The 19,188-nt window shown below is 32.6% G+C and overlaps 5 protein-coding genes across 5 annotated transcripts in view; 1 reads left to right on the top strand and 4 right to left on the bottom strand.

Annotated features, from left to right (window-relative positions):
- Positions 1-117, bottom strand: part of LOC111417811 (transcription factor Sox-1a-like) — a 35,955-nt gene extending 35,838 nt beyond the window's left edge. Inside the window, exon 1 of the mRNA XM_023050189.2 lies at positions 3-117. Within this exon, the coding sequence (XP_022905957.2) occupies positions 3-30 (28 nt within the window). The 5' untranslated portion in view covers positions 31-117. The remainder of the gene's footprint in view (positions 1-2) is intronic.
- LOC111417809 (E3 ubiquitin-protein ligase parkin) lies at positions 103-6,605 on the bottom strand. Its single transcript, XM_023050188.2, has 7 exons — positions 6,318-6,605; positions 5,869-6,258; positions 5,673-5,821; positions 5,417-5,615; positions 5,225-5,362; positions 4,965-5,166; positions 103-403 (listed from the first exon to the last, which is right to left on the bottom strand). The coding sequence occupies exons 1-7, from the start codon at positions 6,573-6,575 to the stop codon at positions 294-296; spliced, it is 1,446 nt and encodes a 481-aa protein (XP_022905956.2). The 5' UTR covers positions 6,576-6,605; the 3' UTR covers positions 103-293.
- A 495-nt stretch (positions 6,606-7,100) lies between these two features.
- Positions 7,101-19,188, top strand: part of LOC111417814 (tudor domain containing protein) — a 35,573-nt gene continuing 23,485 nt past the window's right edge. The window contains exon 1 of the mRNA XM_023050195.2: positions 7,101-7,303. Coding sequence (XP_022905963.2) covers positions 7,249-7,303 — 55 coding nt within the window. The 5' untranslated portion in view covers positions 7,101-7,248. The remainder of the gene's footprint in view (positions 7,304-19,188) is intronic.
- LOC111417816 (Dachs ligand with SH3s) lies at positions 7,371-8,943 on the bottom strand. Its single transcript, XM_023050198.2, has 4 exons — positions 8,793-8,943; positions 8,288-8,687; positions 8,032-8,234; positions 7,371-7,975 (listed from the first exon to the last, which is right to left on the bottom strand). Exons 1-4 carry the CDS (start codon positions 8,839-8,841, stop codon positions 7,572-7,574), a joined length of 1,056 nt encoding a protein of 351 aa, XP_022905966.1. The 5' UTR covers positions 8,842-8,943; the 3' UTR covers positions 7,371-7,571.
- Positions 12,600-15,121, bottom strand: LOC111417815 (bifunctional 3'-phosphoadenosine 5'-phosphosulfate synthase-like). The gene is made up of 6 exons (XM_023050197.2): positions 14,913-15,121; positions 14,652-14,766; positions 14,079-14,572; positions 13,822-14,022; positions 13,529-13,768; positions 12,600-13,476 (listed from the first exon to the last, which is right to left on the bottom strand). Exons 1-6 carry the CDS (start codon positions 14,937-14,939, stop codon positions 12,691-12,693), a joined length of 1,863 nt encoding a protein of 620 aa, XP_022905965.2. The 5' UTR covers positions 14,940-15,121; the 3' UTR covers positions 12,600-12,690.

Here is a 19,188-nt window from a genome sequence, read left to right on the forward strand (position 1 = left end):
ACTTGCGATAACAGGAAATTGAAACTCCATTATTTATTTGTTTTATATTGTTATTATTTTAGGGTATATGTACTTTTATTATAAACTGTTAAAGAAACTGTGTTATCTATTATTTGGTTTATTGTTTATAAAAACAATTAAGACAAATGACAATGTCAGTTTCAAAAGAACAAAATTATTTACATATAGTAACTAAACAATAACTACTTTTTTTGTTTCAAGTCAATAGGGGTATGAATTTATTGTAAAAATATACAACAATTTATTAAAGATAACAATATCTTTTTGGTAATTTAACCAAACCAATGGTTACTCATGCAATCTCTCGTCCAAGGTGTTTGGCAAACCCAACACCAATGAAATTCACAACCAGCTCTTGTACAAACCATATGCATACAACCACCTAAAAATATAAACAAAAATAAGGACGTAAACTAACTAAACTTATGTAGAATGATTTAGGGATTAAAACATCAATAAACAGAATACATAAACCAGTTTTGTTTAAGATCACAAATTTAGCAGTTCTAAGATTATCCATCGCCATAGTGTGCAAGCACCACTGTTTAAAATGCGAGCCACCGATTCCTCACGAGTATTGATTTTGTCTTTGTAAACTTCATTTTTTATCCAATCCAATAAACAAAATGTAACGAAATGTTGTGTGGGACGTTGGTCACCAAAGAATTGGATCAAATCACCCTATCTCCTACATGACAACTACTGAGCCCCAATATTATTGCTCCCTCATGTTGATAATGCACGCAGCTACAATAGCTAAAGAAATCTCCTCCAGTAACTCATCAACATCACTTTGTAACAAGTTTACATACAGTACAATAAGTGTATCGTAATTAAACTACACATCAACAGCAAATTTCACAAAGTTTTTCCCCACAATGGTATTTGTATTTTCTTCAAACCATCAACGCGTCAATGCTAAGTTTGATATACTTTCAAACATTCTCCCGACTGTAAAATAGCTTCCACTTCTTCTAGATCACGTTCATGTCTGCACTCAAACAGAAGCTATCTGTTCGGAACTGCACCGGTTTTACGAAGTACATTTAAAAGATGTGGAAACACTCAAGATAATTCTCACACGCAAATTGCAAAATTTACATACAAAATAGATTGGCATATGTAAATGTTTCCGTGTATTGTGACTTTGTAATATATTGGAAAACGCTGGCGGAATTATTGATCGCAAAAAAATTTAATACGATAAGGTTGGTGGGTAAAGCGATCAAAAGTAATTTAATATATTGATCGCTTTACCCACCAACCTTATCAATTGTAATGTATTTTGATATGTTGTCGGGATAATTAAAATTCTAAAAGAAAACTAACCTAATCTAACATTCCTTCATGGTATAATTGACATTTCTAAACAAAAACTGACCTCATCTCACATTTTTTACCCAGATGATTGCCATTTCAAAAGAAAACTAACCACCTCCAACATTCCTTTCCGAGATGATTGACATTTCTAAGCAAAATTAATCTATATGACTTGGGTAAAATAACTTTATTTTTTATCAGATAACCTTTTACAATAGGACGAATCATTGATTACACTCAAGCGACAGGAGAGAGAAAAAAGAGACTTGGACAAAAGTTTGGAAATCATGAAGGAGGTTGATAAAAGAAGAATACTTGGTGAAGAGCTTAACAGAAACAGACGAACAAAAAGGAAACTGGGCAGAAAGAAAGAAAACTGGAAAGAAGTCTTTAATGGAAGAAACAGGAGGAAGAGTCTGGGAAGAATGTGAAAGTGGGAATAATAACAGAAGAAAGAGATTGAACAAAGATTTCAAAGAGAACAAAGATGCCGGGCAAATCTGGCGAGACTAAAAAGTCATTGTAAAGGCAAGAGAGTCACAATCGAGTCTGCATTCTTGAAGTGCTTGCAAAACTGCCATCAACTCAATTTAAATTAAATTTTATAAATACCTCTAAATACCGATCTTGGGTAAATACCCCCGGGTATATATCCCGGAAATTTACCCTTGAAAATAAATACCCGGGTATTTAACAACACTACTTAACTTTTAACTTTACTTTCTTCGTATAGGCGTTATTATTGTATAGAATAAACTACATACTAGAAAAGAAACTTTTTGTTATATTCTCTTTTTATGTAATGTGTACTTTCTGTTTTGAATTTGTCTAATGTCTCATTTCTCACCATCCTATAAATATCTCATACAATATACATTCCTTCAGCATAAACAAAATCTCGCCGATACCGATGCAAAATGATGCGAGTACAAAAATGCTTGATGCGTACAAGTACACACGAGATAATCGTCTGACGAGTATTCGTACTCATATTCATGCCATGCTGTAGGTACTCGTGCAGTGCTCTAGTAAGTATTTTATACAGGGTGTCCCGAAACTCAACGTCAAGCGGGCACCGGGTGAAAAGCCAACCCATACCTGTTCTGGTAAAAATAAGAAAAAAGTGGTAATAGACATATTTTTGAAAATGTTAAAAATCGTTCCCGTACATCGTATCTTTAGGTACTACGGTGAGAAATGTTCGCAATTTAATAGTGATTTTTTTAATTATGTATTCCTCATGAACCATGCTACTATAGCAGTCACAAATCGAACAACAAAAGTCGTTAGTTTTGCAAGAAAAAGTATCAGTTTGATTGAATTAAGGTTGAAAGAATTTATGTCTATTAAGTTTGACACACGATTTCTAAACAAAGGACTAGTACAACACCCTTGGAAAGTTATTTTAAAAGATGTCCTGTGTAGTCAAGATCCCAAAATGGTATAACACCATTTTTCTTTTCCTAAAAAATATTATTACCTGTTTTCCTGCCAAAAACTATTTGCTCCAAAATGATTTAACAACTTTATTAGAAGATGTGCCACTCAATATCAGCAGAGAAATGTGGTTTCAACAAGATGGTTGCCCAGCTCATTATGCTTATCCTGTACGGGATTGCATATAGAATATCCAGAAAGATGGATTGGGCGTTCGATTACGTGGAATCCTCATTCTTTGGGTTTAAATCCCCTTGATTTTCTTATTAGGATTGCATAAAAGAAACAGTGTATTAAAAACCTATTGAAAATCTTGCCGAACTGCGCCACAATATTTATACAGCAGCAGAAGAAATAAATGCAAAAAGATCTTTTCTGTGACGATGCAGAGCTTGTATTAGTGCCGACGGCAAATAATTGGAGCATTTGCCTTAGGTTTAAGAAAATAATGCTATAAAACTAATAATAAATAAATTTGTTTGTTTAATTTTGTCTTTGGGTTAACCTTATTTGAAAGAGTCTTTTTGCAAGACACATCTTGTTGAAACCACATTTTGTAGTTCGTAGATATTGACTGGCACATCTTCTAACAAAGTTAAGAGGAAATAAAAAGTAAATACAAATAACATACACAAGCATGAATTTTTTAAATAACGTGTTTTCTGCAGAAAAACAGGCAATAATATTTTTTATGATAAGAAAAATGGCAAGTGTTGTACCATTTTGAAAACTTGACTAAACAGGTCATCTTTTAAAATTACTTGCCAAGGGTGTTGTACTACTTCTTTTTTTAGAAATCGTGTGTTAAACTTGATAGACATAAATTCTTTAAACCTTAACTCAATCAAATTAATATATTTTCTTGCAAAACTAACGATTTTTGTTGATTGACTTGTGACTTCTACAGTAGATGGTTCATAAGGAATACATTATTAAAAAAATCACCATTAAATTGCGAACATTACCGTAGTACCTAAAGATATGATGTACAGGACCGATTTTTAACGTTTTCAAAAATATGTCTATTACTACTTAACTAAGAGACATGGAATTTTTTTCTCATTTTTACCAGAACAGGTATGGGTTGGCCTCTCACCCGGTGCCCGCTTGACGTTGAGTTTCGGGACAGCTTGTATAAGAATTTATAGGTAGAATCAATGAAATGTATTATTCTCCTTGTCCCTATTAAACCCATCAAGTCGAAAGTTAACGAAACGGCTGTTTTTTACGCTGACATCAGGTATCTTCACTACCATTTTCCCGTAATCTTCTATCACAGGTAATAAACCTTATCCACAGGTAATTGGAAGATATTATTAAACAACCTCAGCCAAGCTAATCATCCCCATAATGTCTATCTTGTGATCAAGCAGCATTCCGAAATTAAGTAATCGTTTCCAGACATTAGTTCCACTACACATAACAGACAACATTTTGAGGATTTTTTCTTGATAACAAATCTTTGATATGATGATTTATCATTTGCTGTCTATTAGTTTATTCCACACAGCCATAACAAAACTAACGTGTGACCAACATTACATTGAATTATACTTTTTAGGTAATTTATTTTCAGAATTTAAGGAATAACCTCGCTACCACGTCGTATAACCAATTCTCCACAATCCCAATTCGGGTTCGTTCCTTAATTTGGTTGTTTCATCGATTTTTATCTATTATGAGTTCATAGTAACTAATGATCAGGTCAATACAGAAACTAGTTAGTCTGTGGACTGCTATTTAGCGAGCCGACTTCGATTTTCAACAACCTTCGTCCTTCACAGTGTATGATAAGCCGTTAGTCCAGAAAACTAATTAAGCTCCTCTTGTTATTTTTGTTCAACGCGTGAGACTTGAATAAAAAAGCTAAATTCCTGCTCATAATCTGATCGGTGTGCTTCTTCACAACATACACTTAATAAATTAATTTTAAAATCGAACGAAAAACGTATTGTAAAACAAATAAAACAACTTATCGACATCGAGCTTTATTGGGCACCTATACCTACAGTGTGTTAATTAATTGTCGTACCCGACGTCATCATTGCAAGTATGCAACCAATATTACAGTACAAATCGCACAATACACGTTTTGCATATTGCAATACCAATACTGTGATATTGGTTGCATACTTTTAATGATGACGTCGGGTAGGATAATTAATTAACACAGTGTATACACTTACCATCTCTCTCTGTTGGGGTACGACATTTTGGACAAGGTTTTGTAATAACTTTAATTGTAACTCTTGAAGCTTCATCCCAACGAGATCCAGAGGCTCTTGCTGGATCAACATTATAACTACATTCCCCATTTAACCCAGTTGGTTCCGACGATTGACATTCGCCAATGTGATAACCTTGTAAACATAATCGGCAAAAAACATACTTTAACAAAAAAAAATAACTTAAAATCCTTCTTTTATCCTATACAACAAAAACTTACACCACAACCGTTTACACAAGCTATTTTATTGCAACCTTCATCAGCTAAAATTCCCATTCCACAACCGGGTTGTGGACATAAAACGCCTCCAGCTTGTAAAACATATTCCTCAGTGGCAAACCTTTGGTATTGTTCGTACTAAATAATAAATTTTTAAAAATAGCTCTTAATTTTTTAAGTATCTTAACTTACATGGGCTTCACTTAACAGCCTAAAATGATGTATTTCTGTAATAAAAGAGTCAGAACAACCCGCAGGGCATCCCAAAGTATAACCATATTCAGGATGTTGCCAAAATTGTCGTTCGCGTAATCTGGTTGTTGAATATTGTCGGAAACAGTCTAAACAAGTTACATGACCATCCGGACAAGGAAATACAAAAACCGGATTACTAAGAATAAAATACAAAAGACATGTTCCTAAAAAAATTAATAAAAAGATTATTTACCTAACATCCCCACAGGCCAAGCAAGGAATTTCCCTTAAATTTGGGCGTATCAAATATAAAGGCACAGCTTGGTCATTTTCACCTAAAGAAGGATGCTCAGAACATTTGAAATAAAACTCAGCAAATGTAGGCTCAGCATTATTTAAAATCTAAAAATAACTTATTTATCATAAATTTTTTTTTGTTGGTTATTTACATTTTCACATAATTCTTGTGCATTTTCACATAAACCAGTTATCCTTTTTTTCTCTAATACGTCAGTCCAACTTTGAGGATCCGAATGAACCGTAAACGCCCCTGATTTACAAAAGTGACAACGTACGCGTAATTTTCCATTTTTAAAACTTTTACAAGTTGGACAAAATACATAAAAATGCACGTTAGATTGCTCGCTTTCCTGACTTTTATTAAATGAAGTTTCACTTTCCGTTGAAAAATCAATATCAGATAAAATTTCGCAAAGAGGTTTAGAACCTTGCTCAACTTCTTCACATTCCTCTAATAAACTATTAGATTGACTAGGTAACTTTGGTCTTTTTTTATTTCTAACTGCGTGTAAAATACTTTGTTGCCCCAAATCACATTCCTAAAATTAACACAATTTTACCTTATAAATTGTTTATGAAATTAAATAGTGGTATATACCGCAATCGTTACAGAATCGCCTAATTCTTTCCCTGCGAAGATAATTTTAACTTCCTCCGGTTGTAATCCCAACTTGGGGGCCACCAACTCTTTGATGTTCTTGATATCCCATTGTGGATCTAAATCAACAGCTAACGTGTTGCCGGTGCTAGTTTTAATATAAATACTTAGAGAATTAGTGATTGTTCGTTTTCCGAAAGAAAAGAGTTGGAGCATTCTATGTAAAATTGATTTTAAGGCATTAATAATAAAACTCATATCTATGTGAGGTTATGTACTTTATTTTGACATTTTTTAGGGATTTTAATTTTTCGTGATTTAGAAATTTTTTAATTAAATTAAATATAAATTGTGAATTTTTGTGGAAAACCCACTTTTGAAGAAAATATAAAACATTCTTCAAATTGATGATAAATATTAATAATTTATTTTAATTATTTCTTGATATCCCATTGTGGATTTTAATGTAAATATTTAAAGAATTAGTGATTGTTCGTTTGCTGAAAGAAAAGAGTTGGAGCATTCTATGTAAAATTGATTTTAAGGCATTAATAATAATACTCATATCTATGTGAGGTTATGTACTTTATTTTGACATTTTTTAGGGATTTTAATTTTTCGTGATTTAGAAATTTTTTAATTAAATTAAATATAAATTGTGAATTTTTGTGGAAAACCCACTTTTGAAGAAAATATAACGAATTCTTTAAATTGATAATAAATATTAATAATTTATATTTATATAATAAAAGGAATATTGAAATGGATATGGTGTTTGAATATATTAGTAAGTTGGCTACATTGTTGTTACTGAGTATTGTACTGTCAAGTTTTCGAAATTTCACCGACGTCGTTTTTTACGTTAGATTTACTAAAAGCCGTGTTAGAACAAGTTGTTAAGACATTTCAGTTCGTTTTGTAGAAGAAGGAAATGGATCCTAGGATTCGAATCATTCAAAGGAATGTAAATTATGGGCCCCACTTTCGTAAGTATATTTCATTAAAACGCATTTTTTTAAGTAGAAAAATTTTACCAAAAAGTACAAAATATAATCATTAGTAAAATATGTATAAAAAAACGTTACAAATAAGTAAGCGGACGGTTTTCAAATACCATTCAACAATATATCACTATGTTACTTTTATAGCCTTAAACACGCATTTTTTGCGTACATAATATTAAACGTTGGCACCATTTTATTATCTTAAAAAATACCTATGTAAATGAATCATTACAAAAACTAGCTAGTTTTATTACAAACTAGTCATAGCTGGAGGTCTTGCATAAGCTTTGGGTATGAACCCATACTTTCTAGTTTTTGGGGCATACGCCCATAACCATCCATCCACAGTTTGATTAGTTAAATCTGCATAAATCCAATCACCACGTCTTACGGATAAATCATCAGGTGCTTGGGCTTTATAATCATACAACATCACAAGTTCTGTACCGTGATATCTCAAATCATCACCACCTTGCGTTGTTATATGATGAGTATTATTTTGAATTGTAAATGTGGTGTTTACTTGATTTGTTGTATTATTTAAATGACCTTGTATGACATTATCTGCGGGGTAAACAAAACCAGAAGGGATAAAACCTTCTTGCCCATCGCTACGTACTATCCAATACCAATCAGGGTCTTCACGATTTAACACTATTTAGAAAAAAAAATTACAAAAAAGGTATTTACTTTTTTATTGTTTTTATTACCTGTAACAAATTCGCCCCGTTCAACTGAAACATCATTTTCATCTCTCGCTATAAAAGTATATAAAACAATATAACGCCCAGATGGATCTTTTGAAAATGGAGACATATCTGGTTCAGAATGAATACTAACAGGAGAACTGGCAACAGCTCCTTGTTTTTTACCCAATGAATCACAATCACTTGTATCAGCAGCTGCTATTTCACTACAAACAAGTATTTTTAAACATTATTTTTTATAAAATATTAATAACAAAACCATTCGTGAGTAGTCTCAGGTTGATCAACATTCCCATTTTGTTCATCTCTGGGTAATTTTTTCTTAATAGCTAACTCAGCTAATTGGCTATTGTAAGGAGTACAATAAGAGTGTGGAATAAATCCTTCTTGGCGTGTATCTAACCCAATTACATAAACCCAATCATTTTCTCGATAAAGTATATTAACAATTTGCCCTCTTTTAACTTCTAATTCATCATCAACACACGGCGTAAAATCATATAAAACAACCATTTTACTGTCGGGTGATAAACCATGTTCTTTCTCAATTCCCACACGAACCAAAGTTTCAATACTAGCAGAACCGGTGATTCTACCCATTCCTGGAGTCAATCCAGACGCTCCTTTCATTAAATCTTTATCAACATCGGCGCCGGAAGCTAAAAATAGTAAAAATTAATTAATTCTTATCTTTTGTGGTTTCATAATAAATTTTGTTGATATTGAATTATTAACCTACATGAAAAATTGAGATTTTGACTTACGTTTTTTCTTTTTCCCCCGGCGTATACGAACTGGGCATAAAAATGCCATTTTTTTTGTTGTTGTATTTCAGTGTGTTTCTCACATATCAGCTTTTTTTAGGGAATTGACTGTCAAAAACATTGACCCCATGTCATTTGACATTTGACAGATGCAAGGTAGAATTGATGTGAAGTTAGTCACATTTTAAGATAAAATGTGATAAAATCTTGAATGAATTTAAAAGTATTTAGTTTTTATTTATAATGTTATACTATTATAGGTTGAAATTAATCATTAATTTTATGGTAATTATGTTATTTATATGCGAATTTTTGTTAATGTTCTCAAATTTGAAGGCGAGTGTTTTTGGTTTTAGTGTTAGTTTTAGTTTTAGTTCAATAAAAATATACCTACAACAATCTAACGCTGAATAACAACTGAAACTAGAGTTAACACTAGCACTGGACTTAGAACTAGGAATATTCGGGTTTAGCAGTGCACCTGAAGATTGTTTTTAGTGATGGAGAAAGTGAAGAAGATTCGGATCACCTTGAAATATATAACAATTTAGCACTGAATAACAATTAAAACTAGAACTAACACTAGACCTAGGTACAGCTAGAAACATTCGTATAAATAAAAATCATTCATATAACATAATTTAAATATGCAGCACTTCGTTAAATAATAAATATTTATGAAGTGCTGTCAAACGAAATGTCAAAAATCTTAACTACTCAATTTTGCTTCAATATTCAACTACCTCAGCCGCAAGCGGCCTCGGCTTAGTTAATTACACGTCGTTTAATTGAATTATTTAACACAAATTAAACGCGCAACACTTTAAAAAGCATTGTTTGATATAAAATACTGTCAAATATTTGTCAAAATCAATGATCTACATCACTTGCTTGAATAATAGTTATTTATGAGATGCTGTCAAACGAAATGTCACTATCTCTCAAAGCTACTCAATTTTGCTTCAATATTCATCTGCCTCGGCTTAGCTAGTTACACGTCGTTTAATTGCAAACTAAACGCGCAGCACTTTAAAAAAGAATTATGTATTTGGTATAAAATACTGTCAAATATTTTTTAAAGGTAATCAGACCAAAATCAATGTTCTACTGCCTCGGCCGCAAGCGACCTCGGCTTAATAACACGAACTCATGCATTCTTCATCATATAACACATGTTAAATATGCAGCGCTTTGTTATACAAAACATTTCATCAAGTGCTGTCAAGCGAAATATCAATAATTTTTCAAAGTTACTTAATTTTGCTCCAATATTGTACTGCCTCGGCTGCAAGCGATCTCGGCTTAATTTATTACACGTCGTTTAATTGCATCCTATAGCACAAACTAAACGTGCAGTAATTAAAAAAGAATTATTTGGTATAAGATACTGTCAAACGAAATGTCACATATTTTATAAATGTTATCAAACCAAAATCAATACTCTACTGCCTCGGCCGCAAGCGACCTCGGCATAATTGAAAAGAAATCATGCATTTTGCATCATATAACACAATTTAAATATGCAGTACTTCATTAAATAATAAATATTTATGAGGTGCTGTCAAACGAAATGTCAAAAATCTTTAAAAACCATTCAATTTTGCTTCAATATTCAACTGCCTCAGCCGCAAACGGCCTCAGCTTAGTTAATTACACGTCGTTTAATTGAATTCTATATCACAAATTAAACGCGCAACACTTTAAAAAGAATTATTTGATATAAAATACTGTCAAACGAAATGTCAAATATTTTTTAAAGGTAATCAAACCAAAATTTATGTTCTACTGCCTCGGCCGCAAGCGACCTTGGCTTAATAACACGAAATCATGCATTCTGCATCATATAATACAATTTAAATACGCAACACTTCCTTAAATAATAGTTATTTATGAGAGGCTGTCAAACGAAATGTTAAAAATCTCTCAAAGCTACTCAATTTTGCTTCAATATTCATCTGCCTCAGCCGCAAACGGAATCATCTTAGTTAATTACACGTCGTTTAATTGCATCTAATAAACTAAACACAAAATTATTTGGTATAAAAACGAAATGTGAAATATTTTTTAATATTTAGGCCAATATCAATACTCTACTAAGTCTACTTTCTAGGTCTAGTGTTAGTTCTAGTTTTAGTTCAATAAAAATGATCAACAATCTAACTCTGAATAATAATTAATACTAGAACTAACACTAGATCTAGAACTAGAAATATACTTAGGTTTAGTCGTGCGTCTCATTAAGACGGCTAAACCTGAATGTTTCTAGTTCTAGATCTAGCGCTACTTCTAGTTTTAATTCAATAAAAATGTAGCAAACCGCATTTCATTTTTCCTTAGTATTTGGATTATTTAATGTTAGATATTTCCATGCTAGTGAATGTCGAACCTAAGAATGTAAGTGCTGAAATTTTGACGTCACATATAGTGTGACGACAGCTTGGGTAAACGAAAAAAAACTCGGGGGAGAAGAAAAATTAAAAATTGAAGCAGAACATTTTGAGTTGCGCGACGGGTCAGGTTAAAGCGGGGAAGTTTTGGTGTTGTTTGGCGAATCGGAATATAAGAAACCCAAAGGAAAAGAGCCTTCAGGGACTTTACTTATGCGAGAAACAGATTTAACTTTAAACAAAGCAGAAGAAATCGCGTCATTTGAGGATTTAAACCAGGTAACTAATCGAAACCGTTCAAATCGCGTAAATGTAGGGGTCGTTGAAACAAATAAGAACTATTATCAGAGCGGAAAATCGGGTCACATCGCAAAATTTTGCAATTCGCGACGATGTGGAAGAGCCGAACATATCGGCAGAGATTATAGAACTCTAGTTACAGAAAATATGCGTGAACTCCCTTGTCGAGTTACATTCTCTTCAAGTAATCCTAAAGCTTCGAATAATTTTAAGCGAGATTTTTCTTTTCCAAGCAATAATTACAACGATACGCTACTTTATTCAAATTCTAATAGAACCATCTTTCACACCTCGCGATAAACGCTCGACATCTCCCGTCAATGGTTATTCTGAGCCACATTCTTTAAATGCCTATCGTCCCATGGGAAACGCCCGACCCGTGGACCACTTGAACTAATGGCCAAAGCCGTATCCATAAACAACACAGCTGGTTTCATTAACCCTAAATCTTCGCGGCCAAAATATACATAACTGTCAACCCTCTCAACCTCATTATCACCAATGTAGATGGTAGAACTGGTAATAAGATTTGTCATAAATTTTAATTTCGCCATTTTGATATTTATCCCAACTCTTCCATACACCTCCTACAATTCGTTCCACATCAGTTTCATTTCTCCAAGGCTGTCCGAAAAAAGACTATATTGTCTGCGAAGCACAAATTACTTAATTATACCTTTTTGGGACCAATTCAGCTGTTTAAATGCACTCTAGAACTGTGGGGAACACTTTAGGGGACGTTGTATCACCTTGTAGCATTTTTGTAGAGAAGTAAGTTTGCCATCAACTTAATTGTTGTCAAAATCGACGAACACCAAATGGTCATTAGTTCGAAATTTTCGGCGAAAACCTGCCTATTCTAGGAGGTTATATAATTCGAAAGGTTATTATTGTTGTGAAGAATGTATAAAGAAGACTTAGAAGGATTATTAACCGATAATTCTCCAGTCCAGCTATTTCACTCTTCTTATGGAGTAGAATTACGATGGGATTATGCCATTTATTGGCTATTGTAAAGGAAACATTTTAATTGCATCAGGAACTACATAGTCTTCTCCTGGTGATTTGTTCTTTTTTGCTTTCTTCAATAAGTTAGGATAAACATGAATTTAGACACAAATTATTTTTAAAATTTATTAATATTTTTATAATATATTTCTTTTATTAATATAATTAATATTTTCCTAATTACAATATATTCCTTGGTTTTATTATTTCTTCAATGATTGATAATAATTAGCCAAAACGTTCCATGCTTTCGGTGCCATAAAACCATCAGGTGGGTTTTCTCCAGTTCTCGCTAAAGTTCTCATTTTAGTACCAGAAATAAATTCAAAATCACCTGCTCTTGAGGCATCAAAGAAATCCATCTTTTTACCCTTCTTATCATAAGCAGCTACCCTAAACGGAATTATTTCTAAGTATTTCAACCCCGGTGCCATTTTCAAAACTCTCCCACCGTGAGTTGCATCATATAAATTTCCGTCAATAGATCCTTCTTTTCCAGCTGGGTGAGGAACTCCCGCCGGATCACGGCCTACAATATAAAAATTCGCACCGGCACACATTCTCGATTTGGCATGCCATTGTACTTCGGTTGGTCCAGCGTACATCATCGGACTTGGAAAAATAGCTAAAACAGTATTGGTTTCATCCAAAAGTCCTTCGTCTAAGACAGCTTGATGTTGAAGCATTCTCGTATCAAGTGGGACATCATCATCTTTTGTCCATCCACCCAAAGGATGAAGTAGAAGGACAGGTTTTTTAAATCCGCGTTCTTTGAGTTGTTGTTGAGTGTCAGTCATTAATAAAGCGTGTCCATTGTGGATTGGATTTCTAAGTTGGAAAGCAAAAACTGCGTCTGCCCCCATTTTATGGAATTTGGTTCTTAATTCTTTTGGTGTGAATCTGTATTGATCCAATCCATCATTCCAGCGGATTCTTTTTAAAACTTGTAAATCTCCTCCGAGTAACCAATCTCCAGATTCATAAATCATCTAAAAATATTGATAATAAAATATCAAGTTAATAATAAGTTGATTATTATACTTTTATATATGGATGATCTTTGTTTGTTGTTCCAAATTGACGAGATATTCTTTCTTCTTTTCGGTGGTAATAAAATTCTGGGTCTGATAAAATAGCGTAAACTTCTCCGTTATGATAAAGAGCTATTTTGGAGGAGTTTTGAAGGCGTTCTTTATCGGAAGAGTTTATTGGAAGAACAATAGGTATGCTTTGATTGGTTATTTCGTCTTGGTTTGTTTTTAGGCAATTAAAATGTAAAGTCTAAAAAAATAGAAATGATTTTTTTGTGTCAAAAAAGGTGGGATTTTACTAACCTGGAGATATTCATCTTCCCTCATAAATCCTTTTAGTGGCGAAGCCCATCCTTCACTTAAAATTTGAACCCATTGTAAATCCAATGTGGTTATTGTTAATTTTGGAATATCCTCAATTTTTTCCATGGTTTCTTTTAAAGTCATTTCGTCCATAAAAAGCTCGATCACATCATCAGCAGATCTTATACTTGGTATAATTCCCTAAAGAAATCAAAAAAATATTATTGAGTCCTAAGAAATGTTTTGAAAATTCTAACATTTTCCTCCAACATCTCAACAACTTGCAACATGCTTTCCTCAACAGTTTGTTCAACGGTTTTAACAACAAGATCTGGACATTCCGGTTTTTGGTATTCCTGGTCAATTCCGGTAAAACGTTTTATTAAACCTTGTCTAGCTTTTTTGTATAAACCTTTAACATCTCGTGATTCACAAACGTTTATTGGCGTATCAACGAAGACTTCGAAAAATGGCAAATTTGCGTCTTCGTGAATTTTTCTCGCCATCACTCTGTCTTCTGCAAAAGGAGATACGAAACTGCATAAACATATTTGACCAGCATCTGCGAATAGACGAGCAACTTCAGCTACTCTTCGAATGTTTTCTTGACGGTCTTCTTTTGTGAATCCCAAATTTTTATTTAAGCCGTTTCTAACGTTGTCACCGTCAAGACTGTACGATGGTATACCTCGAGATACTAAATAAGCTTCGAGGTCGAATGATATTGATGTTTTCCCAGCACCAGATAAACCTTTGAAATTGAAATAATGAGTTAAGTATTAATCGATTTTGTGTGTTATCAAGGAAAGGTCTCTGTTTAATTTACATGCCTGTAAACCATATGGTGCATCCTCTAAATCCTTCATGATTCCCTAGTACTTGACCTCTTTTAGATCTTGAAACGTGATGAGCTTGGAATGTAACATTAGTTGCCTTTTGAATTGTCTAAAATATAATTTAAAGATAATGTTTTTTTTATAATAAATTTAAGTATGTTGTACTACTTTAAAATATTTAATAAGGCATTGTTTTATAATCTTTTTATTTTCTTCCTACGCAATAAAAATAATCAAAAAATTAAATCAACTTACTTTATTATATTCAATTTTCATAGACATCTTTGAAAACTTTTCCAACAATATTTTTTCTACTTATTGTGATATTGTGCTATTATTGTGGTTGAATCTAAAACTTTCTACTTGCAGAAAAAAGTCTCGGGCAAGTGAAAGCCGCGACAAAATACAACGTACACTTACAAGTGTAATCGTGAACTGACGCGCTATTTTACTATGATTCTCAATAAATATCAGGAGATACATTTATACGACATTGTAATCAATTATATAGATAACGTATTACCGAAGCAAATTATAAACATCCATTTCAAATTAATACTAAGAATGCACATAAAATTTTTCTGTTAGAAAAATAGAGCTGTTTCAAATGCAATCTAATGTTATAAAAACAAACATTAATCTTACTTTAACTAACAATAAGAAGTCTTCCGGGTGTTCTTTGATCAATACATAACGATTATTTATCGTTTTGAATGTTTTTAAGTTACGCAATATCTTTTAAGAGTTATCAGTTAGGAATTATAGATTTGAAAAAATCAATCTATATCAAAAGATTAATCAATTTATGACCATTACTGCGCGTTTATTGTTTAGCTGAGTAATTTCATTGTCAATTTTAATTTTTTTTAAATTTATTATTACACTAGACCCAGAGTTTTTTTGAAAAATGTTTAACGTTTCGGATGCCATGTTGCAACCTTCTTCAGAAACAAGTTCGACGTAATAATTTGACTTTTGACAAAAAAATGGTCCATTAGCGATTGCATATCTCGGTTTTCTTTGATATTAACCGAAATAAAATCAAAACATTTCTTCATTGGAAATAAAAATAACATTTTTTTTAAATCGATTATAAATAATTGCTGTTTATGTCTTAGAAATCACATAAGATATGAAGAGCTACAGTTGAGACAGGTGTCTCTAGAGAATCTAAACAATTTCTATGCCAGCTACCTCATAACTCTATTAAAAAAAAAAAAAAAAAAAAAAAACGGTGCAAAGTTTGCCATAGATTTTAATATGTAAAATAGCAATAATTAAGGTTATGATATTATTATATATTCCAATAATTACACTGATTAAATTGTTACGGACAATCAGATATAAGTGAGATTTGAAATATCTAAACAATGAATCAATTGTGTTTAATATCTTTATTATTATTTTTCAATATGTATTGTTTTATCGATCAATATTTTTATTTTCGCTATAAAAGGGTTATTTGTCGTTGATTTCCTATTGCTATATTAACTTAACATTGAATGTGATGGCTTGAACTCCTAATTCTAAATCATCAGCATTTTTATCAGTCTTATCGTAGTATTCAACCTGGGCACATCAGAAATGAATATTATACAGGAACCGATTAATCTTACCTTGTGCAACAAAACGCAAAATTAAAATTGCAAGATTGCAGATCATGAAGTGGAATAATGAAATGGAAAGGATGTTAAAAGAAACAAAAGATTCGTAAGTCGACTAACCGGGTTATTCCAAATTATGGTAATAATTGCTGGAATTACTACAAAAATAAGTTAAAGAAAAAGGATTGGAGTATCAATTTTGGTTCATGGAACGTATACGAAGTGTACAGCAATTTGCTCATCACATTAACACCCTATAACTTATCCAGAAGATAAAACAACAGAAAAGGTGCTATTAAATCTTAAAAATCTTATGATACTCCGTCTGGAAAAATGACTTCCTGAAAAAGATAATCGAATCCAACCTGAAGATATAATGCGCATCTCATTAGCACTTTAGAACTTATCCAGAAGAGAAAACAGCGGACTATTAAGGTGCTATTAAATGTTGAAAATCTTATGAGACTCCGTCTGGTAAGATGGCTTCCTAAAAGAGATTATAGAAGTCAACTTGAAGAGATAACTTGATCAGAACTATGGGTTTCTGTCTAAAAGATAGGGACTAATAGTTGAAGATTTGAGATAAAGATAAAGTTAACTCATGTTCTCAACTATCTCCTCTGCTTTGATATATTCTTAGATTTCTCGACGGCGATGGCAAAAACTAAGACGTAATTGTATCAATTACCAAATTAATATGGGAATAGTGGTCAAACTAAAAGGAAGGTTCAATATGCCAAAATTGCGACACTAAAGCGCAAAATGCATATTTTGAGGACAAAGAAGCAGTAAAAAAGTTACAAACCAAAATGGAGATAATAGAATCCTTATTACCGCAGTTACTGTTTCCGAAGAAATCGCAATACCATGAAGAAATTGAACTTTACTATTTTACTATTTCAGAAACGCAAATATACCGAAATCAATGGACAAGAAAAAGTTTGTCCACAAATCTTCAATCTTTCCATCAATCCATCAGTTTTATCCCTATATGATTGATCAAACTATCAGTATTTGCAAATACTGACTTGGTCAGCTCTATCGCCAGATTTCACCTTTCTAGATTTGGGCAAAACATTATGAAATTATTTGCGAAAATTTGGCATTGTCTCAAATACGCTTTAATATGTCATTTTTAAACATGTATGGAAACATGATTTTCAACTTATGCAAACTACATACAGAGTGATTCCGAGGTTGGTTACTTTCAAAAATGACTTTCCAAGTCCATCCATATTAAAAATACTTCACCTTTCCAGATTTAGGCAAAAAACTAGTCATTTGCAAAAATTTGGCATTGGCTCCATACGCATTTTTAAATATGTATGGAAGCATAATATTCAACTTATGCAACTAGATACACAGTAATTTCGAGGTAGGCTATTTTCAAAAATGACTTTCTAAGTCAATCCACATTGAAAATACTTCACCTTTCTAGATTTAGGTAAAAAATTATAGAGCCATTTGCAAAAAAATTGTATTGTCCCAAATACGCTTTAATATGTCATTTTTAAGCTTGTATGGAAGCATGATATTCAACTTATGCAAACTAGATACAAAGTGATTCCGAGGTTGGTTACTTTCAAAAATGACTTTCTAAGTCAATCCATATTGAAAATACTTCACCTCCTTAGATTTACACAAAAAATTAATCATTTGCACAAATTTGGCTTTGTCTCAAATACGCATTAATATGTCATTTTTAAACATGTATGGAAGCATAATATTTAACTTATGCAACTAGATACACAATAATTCCGAGGTAGGCTATTTTCTAAGTCAATCCACATTGAAAATACTTCACCTTTCAAGATTTAGGTAAAAAAAATATAGAGCCATTTGTTAAATTTTGGCTTTATCTCAAATACGCTATAATATGTCATTTTTAAACATGTATGGAAGCATGATATTCAACTTATGCAAACTAGATACAGAATGATTCCGAGGTTGGTTACTTTCAAAAATGACTTTCTAAGTCCATCCACATTGAAAATACTTTACCTTTCTAGATTTAGACAAAAAACTAGTCATTTGCAAAAATGTGACATTGGCTCAAATATGCATTAATATGTAATTTTTAAACATGTGATTCCGAGGTTGGCTATTTTCAAAAAGGTCTATCTAAGTTAATCCATATTGAAAATACTTTCGAAAATCTTAGCAATTTATGGGTTTTAAACCAAAATGTTTACACGAATCGCATCTTAATTTTGTTTTCACTTCACCTGCATAATTTTCATAATCCAAATATGAAAAAGTATGATCTTGTTGGATTTTGGAAATTACGTCATTATCGCCATTATTTTAACATTACTTATTCGATCAAGCTAAACTAAAGTGTCATTTAGAATTACACACGTCATTTTTTATAAGCATTTCGTTTCACGCCACATAGTGGATTGAGCATTAGCTATTTGGTGTAATTAACTTAGCGTGTCGCATTACAGGAGCAATGGTCCATAACAGGCGAAGTCTCTCTTCAGCCCACAGTCCAATCCTATGTTTGGCTATCGCAAATGATAGCGCTGCCCTCTCGTGATAGCTCATCTGTCGCTTAATTACCAGCAACCTGAGAGTGACCTGGGACGGCTGGGACCCAGATCAGAGACTCTTTTATTAAAACTCAGTGTGTTTAAAGTTCTTTTACAGTAATTAACCATAGTCGATGCAGTTTTCACGGCTTGCAGCGCCTGGAGAGCGGCTTGGCTATCTTGAGAGCAATCGTATTGTCATGTTCTTCACCCCTCTCTCAAGAAGGATTCTAGCAAATACCTATGTCAATAGCAAATACGCCTGAAATATAGCACAGTACGTACCCAGGCTGTAAGCTTGCTTAATCCGAAGTATCTGGCAGTATACTCTTGCTCCGACCCCTTTCGGCGTTTTTGATCCATCTGTGAACATGCAAATATCTGCCTGAATCAGAG

The sequence above is a fragment of the Onthophagus taurus genome, chromosome 6 (genome assembly GCF_036711975.1).
Source record: "Onthophagus taurus isolate NC chromosome 6, IU_Otau_3.0, whole genome shotgun sequence".
In the NCBI taxonomy this organism is placed as follows: Eukaryota; Metazoa; Arthropoda; class Insecta; order Coleoptera; family Scarabaeidae; genus Onthophagus; species Onthophagus taurus.

Coding starts and splice junctions, on each gene's coding strand:
- LOC111417809 (XM_023050188.2), bottom strand. CDS start 6,575: ATGAGTTTTATTATTAATGCCTTAAAATCAATTTTACATAGAATGCTC. Junction 5,822..5,868: donor CACAAGAATTATGTGAAAAT/GTAAATAACCAA, acceptor AGTTATTTTTAG/ATTTTAAATAATGCTGAGCC. Junction 404..4,964: donor TACCCCAACAGAGAGAGATG/GTAAGTGTATAC, acceptor TTATATTTTTAG/GTGGTTGTATGCATATGGTT.
- LOC111417816 (XM_023050198.2), bottom strand. CDS start 8,841: ATGGCATTTTTATGCCCAGTTCGTATACGCCGGGGGAAAAAGAAAAAA. Junction 8,688..8,792: donor CCGGGGGAAAAAGAAAAAAC/GTAAGTCAAAAT, acceptor TACTATTTTTAG/CTTCCGGCGCCGATGTTGAT. Junction 8,235..8,287: donor CCTGAGACTACTCACGAATG/GTTTTGTTATTA, acceptor ACTTGTTTGTAG/TGAAATAGCAGCTGCTGATA.
- LOC111417815 (XM_023050197.2), bottom strand. CDS start 14,939: ATGTCTATGAAAATTGAATATAATAAA. Junction 14,767..14,912: donor TGAAAATTGAATATAATAAA/GTAAGTTGATTT, acceptor ATTATATTTTAG/ACAATTCAAAAGGCAACTAA. Junction 13,769..13,821: donor GGGAAGATGAATATCTCCAG/GTTAGTAAAATC, acceptor CTATTTTTTTAG/ACTTTACATTTTAATTGCCT.